The sequence below is a fragment of the Phalaenopsis equestris genome, unplaced genomic scaffold (genome assembly GCF_001263595.1).
Source record: "Phalaenopsis equestris unplaced genomic scaffold, ASM126359v1 Scaffold000686, whole genome shotgun sequence".
In the NCBI taxonomy this organism is placed as follows: domain Eukaryota; kingdom Viridiplantae; phylum Streptophyta; class Magnoliopsida; order Asparagales; family Orchidaceae; genus Phalaenopsis; species Phalaenopsis equestris.
In genome coordinates, this window is record NW_018165126.1 from 134366 (window position 1) to 149419 (window position 15054).

The 15054-nt window shown below is 35.1% G+C and overlaps 1 protein-coding gene across 1 annotated transcript in view; it reads right to left on the reverse strand.

Moving 5' to 3' along the window:
* Positions 1-3008: 3008 nt before the first annotated feature.
* LOC110030243 overlaps positions 3009-15054 on the reverse strand; it is a 34956-nt gene continuing 22910 nt past the window's right edge. The window contains 4 exon segments of the mRNA XM_020732863.1: positions 3009-3373; positions 14405-14447; positions 14450-14504; positions 14730-14941. Coding sequence (XP_020588522.1) covers positions 3223-3373; positions 14405-14447; positions 14450-14504; positions 14730-14941 — 461 coding nt within the window. The 3' untranslated portion in view covers positions 3009-3222.

Below are 15054 nucleotides of genomic sequence, written 5' to 3' on the forward strand. Positions count from 1 at the left end.
ATTTCATTCTACATCTAAGCAGTTTACAAATCTGTCCTCCGAGCACGGACTTCTGCAACGATAGGCCAAGTTATCTGAGGTTTAATTAAACTCATCAAATTCGACTTCAGTGACATGAAACGGTTAACAGATCAAACAATCTTCTTCTGATTCTATTAAATTAAGTTACGATTTTCCAAGTGCTGGTCATCTGTAATATCATTCTACCATTATTAAGAACAAAGAAACGAAAAACGTATGGCGTCAGTTTTGGCAGGTCAAATTTTATTTGCAGAAAAATTGCTGTAGCTTTTGTTCTTTATATTCATCTTCTTTCTTATTTTTTTCGTTTTCATTAGGAGAAAGAGCATTCAAGCGTGACATGTGGAGGTGGAAAGGACGAAGATGATAACTGAATTTGACCAAAAATTTAAGTAATTAATGAAAGGCGTGCGGGGAAATGCACTGGTATGTTTAAATTTCTTATAACCCGGCAACTAAAATAATCATTGAAAGAGTGCTGCTATTGTATTTTAGCAGGCTATCAAAGTTTGCAAAATTAGCTATGTATTTAATTAAGAGTGCGTTTAGGGCAGTTTTTTAGCTGCGATGCGGTTTCAAATTGCAGTTTGGTGTGTTTAAAAAAAATTTTGCTGCAGCTTATTTCAATAATTTGATAAAACACAGACGGCGGGTTAGGCCATGCACCCCGCGTTTTGTTTGTGAAAGATTATTTCGATGCCCCGTTACTGTCGTGCCCCAGCTCCTTCTCTCGTGATTGTCCGCCCTAGCTCCTCCTCCACTCCCTTATAACTTTGGTCGGCTGTTCCGGTGGCTTCTCTCTTCTCCTTCCTTCCTTTCTTCTCTATGGTATTTAGTTCAGGTGGCACTGTCCCATTTTCCCTTAGGGTATCCTCTACTCGATATTATTGTCATTGATATTCTAGGTTATGGCTTGAGTTATTCATTGTGGGGCTTGCTTCCTGCAATTTTTGGCTTTGGTGTATCTGTGGTTTCTATTTTTTTGTTTTTTTTGTTGCTTGAGCGGCCTTTAAGATTTATGGCTTTGGCCTCTGTTTGCTGGAAGGGCTTTGTGAGCTTCGTTGTGATATCTTGTGCTCTTTGCTATATGGCGAAATTGTTTGGGGATCTTCCCTTATTTTATTTTTGGTTCGATTAAAGCAGGCTTGCTGCTCTACCTGTCGATTGGTTCTTGTAGGTGGTTGCCCTCTTTATTATATTATGCAAAACTATTTTGGTAGTGATGTTAGTAGTGGTGGAGTGGGTAATGCTTTTGTGCCACGATGGTGGTACTTTTTGTGATGATGTTGTGTCATGTTGGTGTTGTGTCATGTTGGTGGTATTGTTGGTGGTGGTGTCATGATGGTGGTGTTGTTGGTGGTGATGTTGGTTGAGTGTGCTGGTGGTAGTTTTATTGTGATATAACAGTGGTGATATGGTGTTGGTGTGTGTGTGTGTGTGGAAGTTGTTAGTAGTTTTTATGTTGACATAGTGGTGGTGACATGGTGGTGTGTGTGTGGTAGTTTTTATGGTGATATGGTGTTAGTGACATGGTGGCATGTGTGTGGATGCTAGTGGTTGTTTTTTATGGTGATATGGTGGTGGTGACATGATGGTGTGTGTGTGGATATTGCTGGTGGTCTTGGTTTATCTCGTGACACTGACCAACTTTATTTTAAAAATAATATTATGATATTATTAATTGTTATTTTAATAGCCTTATTTTTAATTTTGATTTTTGTGTTATTCATTGTTTTGTGAGGTGTTAGTTTTTATTTTATACATTCAAACTGGATACTTATTTTCAAATATGAAATGTGCGAGCAGCATTGGTTATATTACAAGCAGAACTATACTACATAAGCAGAAAGATCATTTCTTCAGAAACAGCTACATCACAACAGCTGCAAAATAGCAAAAACAAATAGACAGTCAGCTTCTCCGCAGCAACTCTGTGCAACAACTTCTGTGAGATGGTAGTTCTCAAACACGCTTCTAAGTACTTGCTCTAGGTCCAATCAAACTCAAATGAACGCATTCTTCACGTAATTTGATTCATCTTATCAAGATGCTCGTTTCAACTATCAATTTTCAAAGCCTTTAAGTAATTGAGCTCTTTGAGATTTGAATATTTGTCCCAAGTTTTTATTTGAATAAATTATTTTCTCATGATAAATAGATATTATTATTTTATTTAAACATTATAAAAGAATTAACTAGTATCTTTTCACATTGCGTTAATTATAATGTGGTTGAATTTAAGCAAAGGTCGTTTATCTTTCCTGATTCATAATCGAGTGCAATTGTAATGCACCAAAAAAGTTTGATAGAAATAAAATATATATACATATATATATAAAACTTGAATGAGAATTATTTATTTGATTCCAAATGTATTGACGATCAATAAGGAAGCTAGAAATTTTTCTTGATGAGGTTATTTAAATTAATTTTATTATAAATTTTTTGGGTGAATTACGTCTACATGTCTGGCATCTAACTTACGAATGCATTACATGGACATGTTGGTTCATTTCTAATCACATAACATTATTGAATTTTGGAAAATTAAATTAAACATTTAATCAATATTTATTTTCATTTTTAATTTCAATATTTTATTCCAACTAGTATTTTTTTCATGTGAATATATTTAATAATACATAAAATTTATATGATATATACTTAATCCCAATTACCATATATCGGTCACATTTTATGCACTCAATCAAACAATGAGAAATCGACATTATAAATAGCAAAGTTTTTAAGAAATGCCCATTCTCAATACATTAATCTAACTGCTCCAATAATTAGGATTTATTTGTATTTTTTTTTTTCATCTAACTGCTCCAATAATTAGGATTTATTTGTATTTATTTTTTTTTCATTTTTGTTATTTTTTTATTTTTAAAAACATGTTTATTATGTGTATTTTTTATTTTTAAAAACAAATTAACATATTTTTGAAAACACTCAAAATAACATTTTTTTTGTGTTTAGAGTGTTTAAAAATAATTTCCCCCAAATTCCTCCACATAAGAGTTCACTTATAAATATTACTCAGAAACCACTAACTTGTTATTCAGACAAGCGAACCCCCTAAATTCTATTCTGGCAAATTTGCACAAAAACCAAAGCTTGTTTGTTCTTTTGGGAGATCCGCCAATCATGTAATGAAAGGAAGCAAGGAGAGGTTTAGGCTGGGGAGATGATTGCTTACTATGAATCAGACAAGAGGAGAGCCAACATAGTATCGACAGATTCAGGGCCGTCATTGTTCACGCTCGGGATTATGTTCTCAGGGGATATAAATCGAACAAATTCTTTTAGCTCTGTAAAGCTGCAATGCTCGCTGTATGGGACTTCATACCTGAAAATTTCGTAGCAAAGAATTCTCAGATAAATTTTCTTTTTTTTTTTTTTTTTTTTGGTTCAGATGTAAGAAGAACATACCGAGCTTTCAGATGAAGATGAAATAATACATTCAATATCATTCGATTAGTTAGCTTTAATTCATTATTTGTTATAGAGTTGAAGGAAGTAAAGATTACTTTGAGAAATCATCTCAATGAAGTAGATATGAAGTGATGAACAAAATGCAGCTAAAGTAATTTCACAAAATGAGGTGTATCAATATGGAGGCATGGAAAAGTAGTGAAATTTAAGGAATGTTAGGCAATCCAATCACTCAATAAGAGCATAAATGATTTCAACATGAATAAGATGGACTTTCTAAGATTAGTTTGTTAACAATATGTGTCAATTAACACCTAATTAAACAATTATTTTGAGCGTTTTTAAAATACGATAATTTATGTTTAGAAATAAAAGATAAAAACATATAAAATAACATGATAAATAAATAGGTTTTTAAAAACAATAAAAATGTGATCCAAATAAGCACTCACTTCCAAGCCCAAATTAAAATTGATTTCAAGAGGACCTGAAATTGGATCATTTAGAGTTGAGCTAGCATCATTCAGAATTAAATTGATCTAGAGAAGAAACAAACTCACTGGAACTCGGCTTGTTATCAGCATTACTAATGCTGAGTTTTGGTATCCAGCCGTGAAATGAATATTATAAATATTTCTGCAAAAGTTGGTTATAAAAATGAACCAATCGCGTCCTTCAATCAAACTCACTATCTCTTTCTTAATGTTTCTTCCTTTTCAGAATTTTCCCTCTTATGTGTAGTGTGTTTAGGGTTTCTTTGTGGATCTTTTGTTTTCTCTGAAGTTTCTGGAGACTCGAGAGTGTTTAGGGTTTTGTTTATAGGTGTTTTCTTCCCTTGATCTGGTTATTTGCTTTCTTATTTGTTTTTCTTCGTTCTCTTCTAGGTTTTCTTTTTTTCTTTTTGTTTTCAAGTTTATTTTGCTTTCTTGGATTTTTTTTCTTTATGGATCATAGCTCTTTTCTTCCTCTCCCCTCTTCAATTTTTTTTCTCAAGGGCATTATCTGTCCTTGAACTAGAGGAATTCGGTTTCTAATTATAACTCTAATGCTTCTTGTTTTAATTTATCTTACTGTCCTTACTTGGGAGTTGGGAGATAAATTCTCTTTCTCGAATGAGGAAATTCAAGAGGGATCTAAACAATAGAGTTTGGCTCTTGTTGGTTACTCTTTGGGGAAAGGTCCTTTCTACAAAAATCTTTTGCAAATGTTTGGTAAAATCTAGAAACTCAAAGGCTCTTTAGAGGAATATGTGGAAATGGTTCAGTCTAGTGCTCCATGGTTCATCTATGGTAAACTGCTTTTCCTCAAGAGGTCTTCTGATTTTAAGCTGATATGTTGATAATTTGGCCATGGATGTTATTTGTATTTTTGTATTTTATATGAATTCATTTTACGAAGTTTTTATGTTGTTTTTGTAAATTGTAGCAAGAAAGGGGGCGAACGGGAATCGAACCGGATCGAATTGTAGGAAAAGAAGAAGCAAATGTTGTGTTGAGAGCCTAGACGCCAAATCAATGGTGCCTAGGCACCAGTCTCTTCCTAAATAAAGCACAAACTCGAGAAGACCGAAAAGTGGTGCCGATCATGGGCGCTTAAGCGCTACCACCGACGCCTAACCGCCGCAATCAAAAACATGGAATGCATGAGTGCTACAAAGAACGAGCTGCTCATGCAAGTATGGTGGCGTATCAATAATATCAGGGTTTGAGTCTAGTTGTCGATCCCACAAGGAATGAGATAAATTCTAAGGAAATGTCTAGCCTACGATTCTCAGCTTAAGCATGAAGAGTATAATTTGCAATGCTATCCTAGCAAGCAAAAAGATTCTTTTAGAAAATTCAAGTGTTAAAAATTGCTCTCTTTAATTAATCAAGTAATGGATAGAATTAAAGAGTAGATTCAAAAATAGTGTCAAGCAAGAGAAAAATTTTTCCTTATCCCCTTCTGGTGGACTAAAGAAAATTAGCGATCTCAATCTCAGTTCTCTAAAACTCTTGATCAACCCATAAGAAAATATCTCCCAAAGATTGCTTAAATCCATATTCCATTAAGTTTAAATGGTTAACTTTTTTGTTCCATAAAGAATCCTTCCAAATCTCAGCATTCACTAAAGGTTTTAACAATCCAATGGCCAGGCAGAAGGTAAATTAAGTTCACAAGTTAACACAACACGCTCTGAAACAAATCAAGTCAAACAAATTCAAACTCTTAGTCCTATCCAATCACCATCATAATTAAATAACGAAGCAAGTAAACTACTCACTATTCATGGCAATTTTCATCAAAACCAACTTAGTGGTATGAATAAACAAAAAAAACAATCTTTCCAAAAAAATCATAAAGAAAATACAACTTAATTGTACTTATCTCCTTCACAATAAAGCAAGATGAAGATGTCTTCAATAGTAAGCAATAAAGTCTCTCAATCCTCACAAACACTCTCTTTTCTTCTCTCTTAATCTCCTTGCAACTTGTGTGGTATTCTTCTCCAGAATTCTCCCTCTAGCACTGCCAGAAGAAAAATGGTGAAAAATCCCCCCATATATTCATCTTTATGCATTTAATATTTCTTCCCTTTCATTCAAATTAGAACTGCCAAAACTATCAAATTTAGGGTTCTGACGCCTAGGCACCACTCATTTGAAGAACTTTTCATGAGAGACCAGCGCCATGGCGCCACTATTGTGGTGCTTAGGTGTCTGTGGCAGCGCTTAGGCGCTTATGCGGCGCCACCTTTCTGTCTTCTCAAGTTTGTGTTTCATTTAGGAAGAGACTGGCGCCTAGGCGCCACTGGTTCGACGCCTAGGTGCCAGACACAACATTTACTCCTACAATTTGATTCTCGCTTGTCCCCTTTCCTACTAGAACATACAAAAATAGTATAAAACCTTCCTCAAAGTATAATTTATTATATAAAACACAAAAATACAAATAACATCCATAGCCAAATTATCAACATATCATAAGCCCATTGAGGAAAAATTTAAAGATATTCCTCTATGGGTTTGATTGCCTAATTTACCTTTATGTTGTTGGTCCGTTAACGGAATCTCTATGATTACTAGTAAATTAGGCATACCTCTTGTTGTTGATTCTTTAACAGCAAAATGTTCAAGATCGACCTATGCTCGCACTAATATACAAGTCAATGTTGATTTTATGTTTCCTGAATTTATTACTCTCAATCTAAATGGGCATGATATTCAACAACAAGTTGTTTATGAATGGAAATCTAATTTTGCAAATCATGCCCTTCATTTGGTCATGATGTTGAAAGTTGCCCTAAGAATGAACCTTTAAATCACGCTACATTTTTTTTCTGTTTATTGGGGTAATAACAGAATTTGGAAAGTAATTTTAATCAAAGATTGAGAAACCCTACTGTTTCAAATGTGACAGAACCAGCCAGTGGAGGGAGCTGCTGGAGGACTGACTGATAGCTAGCAGCAAGTGGTGGGGTGTTGGAGGGATAGCAGGTGTCAGGCAATCTGCTGGAGGCACAGGAAAGGTGATCGGTGGCCTGTTGAAGGAGCCTGGAATGTAGCGACCGACTGGGAGGAGACGGGCAGGGAGTACGGTGGCTATTGGGAGAAGCTTGAGGGATCAGTGACCTACTGGAAGAGGCAGGAGTGGTCGGTGATGGGCAAGGAAGGCGCAGAAAAGTGGACGACTAGCTTGTAGGTGTCGGGAAGAGAGAGTGTGACAGTTGCTGAGAGAAGCCGACGGGATCCGCGGTAGTTTGAAAGCACGGGCGGGTGACTGCGACAATGTTGAAGTCAAAGATATAACGCAACGACCGGCAGGAAGAAAGTATCAAAGGCAGCAAATAGAAATATGGAATCATCCAAAACATATTAGCCCTCCACAAACAACATCTATAAATAAGAGAAATTAATAGACAGACTAGGCAAGTAGAAGAATAGGTAAGAAATAAAGAATAGGGGATAGAAAAGAAGAAAAGTTGAAATGAAGCGTGCTTAGGAATTCATAGATTGGGAAGGGAAATTGTGGAAAAATAGGGAAGGTAGGGGCGGAAAAGGGGGGGGCAAACCCCCCCCCCCCCTAATGAAACATGGTCAGTCTTGTCCAGCAAGGAGGCTGGACCAATCTTCTGCCCAACTGAAGAGCCTCGTGTAAAATAAATAATCAAAAGTCAAAGAAACAAGCAATGATGGAGGCAGCAATAGCTGTTGACGATGGTGGTAGCAACAATAGTAATAAACAACGATGGAAACAGGAGCAATAGGCGGCTATAAACAACAGAAGGGGGCGATTGTTGTAATGAAAGAAACAAACAACGATGGCGCTGCTAGCGAAAAGCAGCAACGATGATCTAACGGCAGATGCAGTGGTGGTGATACAGGTAGTAAAAAGCAACAGGAGATGTTGGGAAGCTTGATTAGAGAGAGGAGAGTTCTTGCACATCTCTATTTGTATTTGGACCATCTAATATTGGAGAAAAAAAAAACTAAGCGCAGGAGCGGAGCCTCTTAGCAAAATTGAGGTTGCGCATCAACCAATGTGAGGCATATCCCTTGCCCGAGCCGCTAGTCTATGCCTCAAATCATTTTTCTTCATAACTGCACTGGGGTGTGGCTCAAATTGCACAAATTTAAACAATATAAATAAATACATCTAAAATGAGTGGTGTGCATGCATATCTTCCATAAATTTTACATTAAAAAATATATATTTTTTAATATTAGTTTTAAAAGTAATTTTTTAGAAATTTTTAATTCATTAAATTAAGACATGTGTCCAACACCCGTGTCATATGCATATCTCACTTCTTAAAATATTATATCAATCAGACATTTTCATGTCGTATGCGACAAGTATAAGTCCATATTCGATAAGTGCATGGCACTACATAGCTCCTTCATTAGAAATGATCGTGCATCATATAACTAAAACTAACTATCATTAATGTGGTGCAGCTGCAGCAGTTTTGGTCCCTGCTTGATGTACAGATCCCCATTTTGAAGGTCTAGAAATAACATTTTCATCACCCTTTACAGGTAAATTTCAATCCCAAGAACAGGCAAAGAGAGTACATTCAGTTGAACATCCAAACTGAGTTGCCTGAGGGACAAATCTATAGTGGAGATAAGGTGCATGCCACCAACACTCAAATTTATTCCAGCCATGAAGTGTTTCAAGTGTCATGACTTTGAGCACATTGCATCAAATTTCCCAAATAGTAGAATGATGTATTTCATTGAGTCTTTAACATTTGAAAAAATAAACAATGTTAATGAGAGAATGAAGATGTCAAAAAGGAGTATTAACTTGCAATCAACGATAAAGAGATGCCAATGACTCAAGTTGAGCCCATGAGTGGAACTACAACAAAACTAACATTAGTTGTTCTAGAAGATGATGAGTCTAAAGAGTTGATACTAGAAAATGAGCAGCTGCTATTAAGAGAGTTGTCAAATGTCATGAGTAACAGTTTATCGTATTGGTGGCTGCCAAGAAATCTTTTGTTATCGTTCAAGGGCTTAGTCTCTTTCGTCCTCTGAAATCATCAGGCATTCTCTGCGTCAAGGCCGCTTTTCCTCATGCATCGAGAATTTGAGGGAAATCCAAAAGCATCTACAACGACGACTTCGAACACCTTGCTCATCGCTTCCATTTCGTCCTTCTCGTCTGTGTGTTTGACTCGTTTCTTCCTTCACTCCAATGATTGCTCTATCCACGAAGCACCATCATTGAAGACGACGGATCCGGAGAAATATCTGACGCTGTTGTTCGACGATCATGTACTTATGAGTTGTCTCCTCTCGTATGTGCAAGGTCACTGCTTAGTCTCCAACTCTTCCGCTCGATATCGTTGGTAGGGCTTGGTGTCCGGCTCTTCCACTCAAACAGAATGCTCCGTCCTGTTGATTTGTCTATTCCGCTCAAACAGAATGCCCCTTTCTGTTTATTCAGAACCGAGTAGATCGTAAGACTATTCCCTCTTTGATTAGCCGTCGTTGGCTAAATCACCAAGTTAAATCAGTGAATGATTAGGCCTTTTTCGTCAATTTGTCTTGCTCTAGCCGACATTTCACGGATCGCTGGCTTGAAAAAGGCCAAATCATCTTTCGTCGAGTACCCTCCCTCCAGCTTATGTGCTCATCCAACCAGGTAGTCGACCTAAGGATCCTCCTCTTGCATTCATTCGAGCAATAGGTCTACATATCGAGCTTCACAATATTATCATGGACAAGCACGACATGGCCTTACAATATTCTTCCCTAGAAGTCACATCCAAATTCGAGCCTAAGACTTATGTCCACGTCATGTCTTCCAAAAACAATTTAGAAATCAACCCCTTCGAGGCACTCTAGAAAATGTAGTAATAGTTCTAGTTCTGAAAAAGCATCACAATCCTATGTCAAATAAACTATCAACTTGTTAGCACACCATGGCATCTTTTCCTAGCTTTTAGTGTACAAAGCAATAAATTAAATCATTGGATAGTTGACTCCGTAGCCTCAGATCATATGGCAAGTGACATCAACATCTTCAAAAACTACAACTCATGTATCAGTCACTACGCAGTTCAAATATCTGATGATTCATTCTCACCGGTAGTAGGAATTGGATCAATTGAATTAACAAAGGAACTTCACATCTACTCTGTTTTTTATGTTCCAAAATTTAGTTGCAACCTACTCTCAATCAACATCATGACCTAAAACGTGTAACTAAATTTTATTAAAAGTGTTGTGATTTTCAAGTTGTAAATTCGAAGAAGTTGATTGGCAATGTGAGATGTATGATCGTCTACACTTGCTCAAAAAAAATAATTTAATTAGTAGAAAATGTCATCCATTAAGTTTTATTGCTCAGTCCAATACAAATTTTGTGTTAGTTAAATGTCAAATCATGTTGAGTTGTTGTGGTCTTGAACATCCAAATTTTGCATACATGAAGATGTTTTAACGTTTTTTATCACTAAAAAATCTAATTTTTATCGGTGTGAAACTTGTCAACTTGCAAAATATATCACACAAGTATATTCCAAATAGTAACACAAGCCTTCACATCCATTTTTTTGTAATTCGCAGTAATATATGGGGACCCTCACAAGTAAATAATATACATAGAGCATGATAATTTATATCATTCATATATGACCACACAATAACAACATTGACATTCCTTTTGAAAGAAAAAACTGAAACAAACACCTTTTTCAATTTTTTTCATTTCATGATTATCACTCAATTCCAAAGCAAAATTCAAATTTTTAAAACTAATAATGCTGAGGAATATTTTAATTTTATTCTTAGCCCTTATCTTTCCAAGCATGGTATTAGCAAGTTTTTTTTGTGGATACTCCTCAATAAAATGGGGGCTCGAAAAATAAATAGACACTTACATGAGGTGGCCCATGTCATTATATTATTTAATCATGTGTCTAAACATTTTCGAGGGAACGTCATTCTTATAGCCACATACCTCACCAATAGGATGCTTAGCCGAGTCTTAAATTTTCAAATTTCCCATAATATTTTCATAGAATTATATCCACACATGTACTCCTTTTCTGCTGACTTATTATTGAAGAGTTTTTTTTGTTCTACCTTTGTTCACATCCATCAGCAACACTGCACCAAACTTAATCCCAAATCTCTCAGATGTATTTTCCTCAATTACTCATCCAATCAAAAAGGGTACAAATATTGCTCTAACTAAAATAAAAATATACAACTTCATGTATGTCACATTCTTCAAGAATCAATCCTATTTTCTCAAATCTAAAATTTGGAGGAAATCTAAGGAACATCAGATTTGAGAATTTTTCTATGATACTCTGGCCAACTTTCCTTTAACTGAATCAAATAATGTCCCATCAACAAGCTTCACTTGTCTCTACTCCACCTCAACCAACTTCACTTGAAAAATCAAGCTCTATCACAGAAAAAAATCTCAATTGCCTCTACTCACCTAAACATAACATCAATGATCCGGAATTTCATATCTACACCAGAAGAAGAACCACTTCGCATGTAGAGGACACTATGTAGACTTGGGTCAATCAAGAGCCAGAACAAAGTCCTCCTACATAGATGGTTGATAACTTGAATCAACGAATTACACACAGGAAAGGTCATCAAATTGAAAGATATGTAGCCTATGTGAAGTTGCTACCTTCATACAGGGCTTTTGTGTCAAACCTTGATAATGTGCAGATTCCTAACTCTATCCAAGAGGCTCTAATAAAAATTCATGGAAACAGACAGTTGAGAAAGAATTTGGGCTTTAGAAAAGAATAACTCATGGGAGCTTACAGAGTTACCACATCGAAAAAATCATGTAGGCTGCCAGACTAGTTGTCAAGGGTTTCACGCAGTCATAAAAGATTAACTATCAAGAAACATTTGCACCTATTGTCGAACAAATATGGTTCAGGTTTTGCTCTCTCTTACAGTAGATCAAATTAGCATTTCTACCAACTTGATGTCAAAAATGACTTCCTGAATGGCAACCTTGATGAAGTCTACATGATTATAACTCTAAGCTTGGAAAATAGGTCAAACAACAGGTTGGTTTGTAAGTTGAAGAAGTGCCTATACGGCTTGAAGCAATCTCATCATACTTTGTTTTACGGGTTTGCTAAAATAGTAATTACGAACGGATATGATCAATGTCAAGTTAATCATACTATGCATGTTCAATCCAATTCTAGAGACAATTATTATTCTTATAGTATATGTAGGTATTAACTTAACATGTGATGATTCAAATGAAATTATAAAACTAAAAGGAATGTTTGCAACATAATTTGAGATCAAGGACATCAAGAATTTTCGATATTTTTTGTGAATGGAGGTGGCTCGGTTTAAGGAGAGAATTGTCATATCCAAAAAGAAGTACATTTTAGACATATTAAGTGAAACTGGCATGCTTGGGTGTAAACCTATAAATTCCAACAAAAGACTAAACATAAGTGAAGAAAGCAGTCCAGTTGACAAAAAAAGATATTAAAGATTTGTGAGAAAACTACTTTACTATCACATATAAAACCTAATATTGCATACACAATCAGTGTAGTAAGCAAGCACATGAATAACTCAAATGAATATCATTTGGAAGTAGTGAACAAAATTCTAAGATACTTGAAGATGTCCCCTGGATATGGTTTAATTTTCAAAAGATCTAAAAATTATGAGAATATACACAGAAGCTAGTTGGCAGGAGAAATAATTGATAGAAAATAAACCACTAGATATTGCTCATATGTTTGGGGCAATCACATCACATGAAGAAAAAAAAAACAAGTTGTTGTCTCATCAGAGTATTGTGCTCTAGATTCAAAGTTTATTAAGGGAACTCAAGGATGATGTGAAAGACATAATTAAAATATTCAATGATAGCCAAACAATTATTAGTATAGCCAAAAATTATATGCATCATGACAAAACAAAGCACATCAAGATTGATCGACACTTCATCTCAGAAAATGTTAATAATGGAATTATTCAGCTCAGATTTGTTCCTACATGACTTCAGACTGCTGATATTTTTACCAAAAAACTACAAAGGGTAAATCAAGGTAAATTAAACTCAGTTTGCTTTGTATAATATATACAACCCAACTTGAGGTGAAGTATTGAAAAGTGTCAATCTGCATTATAAATGAATCCTTGGAATATATTTCATTGATTGTATTACTATTGTTAGATATTTTCGTTTTATATTTTTTTCTTACTTTGGAGTGATTCTTATTTTGTTTCATTTCATTAGTATGTATATGTAGTAAGGTGTAATGCATTGAAGCTAGCGAGAAATAAAATTCTTTCCAAAATTTTATAATTCTATCAGGGAAAACTTTGGAAACATGTATGTATTTTAGAGTTATACGAAATAGACATGAGCATAGATTTTACAGTGGAGTTACCTCAGACACAGACAATGATTTTATTATAGTGATCATAGATCGATTCTAGAAGCTTCCAAAAAAGAAGGTGAAGCATCTCCAACCTGGGAAAAATAACGTGAGAAGTGTGTGGGGTAACAAGAAACCGAGTTCAAAGCAAATGAGATGCGAGACTCTGTGTTTTCCTAAAATTATGGGTGAACCAAACACAAGCATGTCCTATTTCAAATTTTGCAGATTTTTTATCTTTTCTAACTTTCTCTTCCTATTTTGTTATTTTTAATTAAGATTCTTGCTATTAGGAACTTATGTATGAGTTTTTGCTATTTTTGGGAGATTAGCTATTGTGTTTGTGTTTTGAGACTTTATTCTTTGTTTTATGCTCTATAGAGTGTCGTATCTTCTTCCTTTTGTAAGTGTTTGTGTATGTATCTTGCTCGGGAACTGGTGGTAGATTCCCCTTGTCATCGCCCTTCACCGTTTTCATTGTTATGCTATTATGCCAATTTTTTCAATCTAGACAGCAAACAAACCGCTTGAATATGCTGTCCAACAACAAATTTAGTCACTTACCCCCCTTACAAACAGTCGACCAGCCCTATCATCTCTCTCCATTCCAGAACTATCTCCCCGCAACAATCGCTTCCTAAACACCTTCTAAGAGCATGGAATGATATCACTTCATGAGTAAAATTAGTTCATACTTAATAAATAACTTGTTAATGACTCATTTAAGCACTCATTTAATGCATATTTAATAACATATTTATAATATTATTTTAAGTTGTTATTTTTTTAGAATAACTCTTAGTTTCTATATCTTGTGTCTAAGGCAAATAAACCGCAAGCATAAAATTACAACTGTAAAAGTATTTTATAGCCATTGCATACCACGAAAAAGGTAGTTACAATATAAAGTTAATATCATGTTCTTTGTTTTTTGTAAGGTTACCTAGCAGATATGGTAGAAAATACTCGCATGATAAGATGGCAATGAAAGATCACTATTTCAGTATACCGCATGATGGAATAGTTTGCTTGAAAAACACGATAGGTAAAAAAATAAAGTACCTGATGATGGTACCCTGTTGCCACTTTCTCCCAGGTGTCTTCCTCCCTTTCCAGATGTCCAACCAGTGGGAGAGAAAGCAATTATGAGATTGTAGCGATCCTAATTAAGCAACAAATATGTGAGATAAGTAAATTTCAACAATCATGCATTGTTTCCAATCGAAAAAAAAATGCAAAAAAAATATATGTATATTTACATACATACTGCACAATTCTTTTGTACTTACATAACTGACACCAAAAGTTGCCTCCGTGTTATATATATATATAAGAATTATGTGGTACGTACAAAACCAATGATCCTAAGACTAATAATATAGCTTACCGAATACTGGTTAGATATGTATTTCATTCGTTTAAAGCTTGCTATGGTCCACATTGGCACAACATGGATGTTGCTTTCCATCTCATTTGCTGTGAACAGCTGCATGTCCTCCTCAGGCAAACCCAAACACTGAAGTAAATGTAACTTTCCAGCCCCAACATATAATTTCCTTCTGAGTGTTCTTGCAACCTCCATGAACAACTTCTCTTTTCCTATGTTCAATAAGGGCCAGGTTAAAATGGAAAACAAGAATATTTAAATACCTTCGCCTTATAAAGTCAGTAATTGATTTTGAAGTTGCATTTCCCACATCTTAAACTTAAAA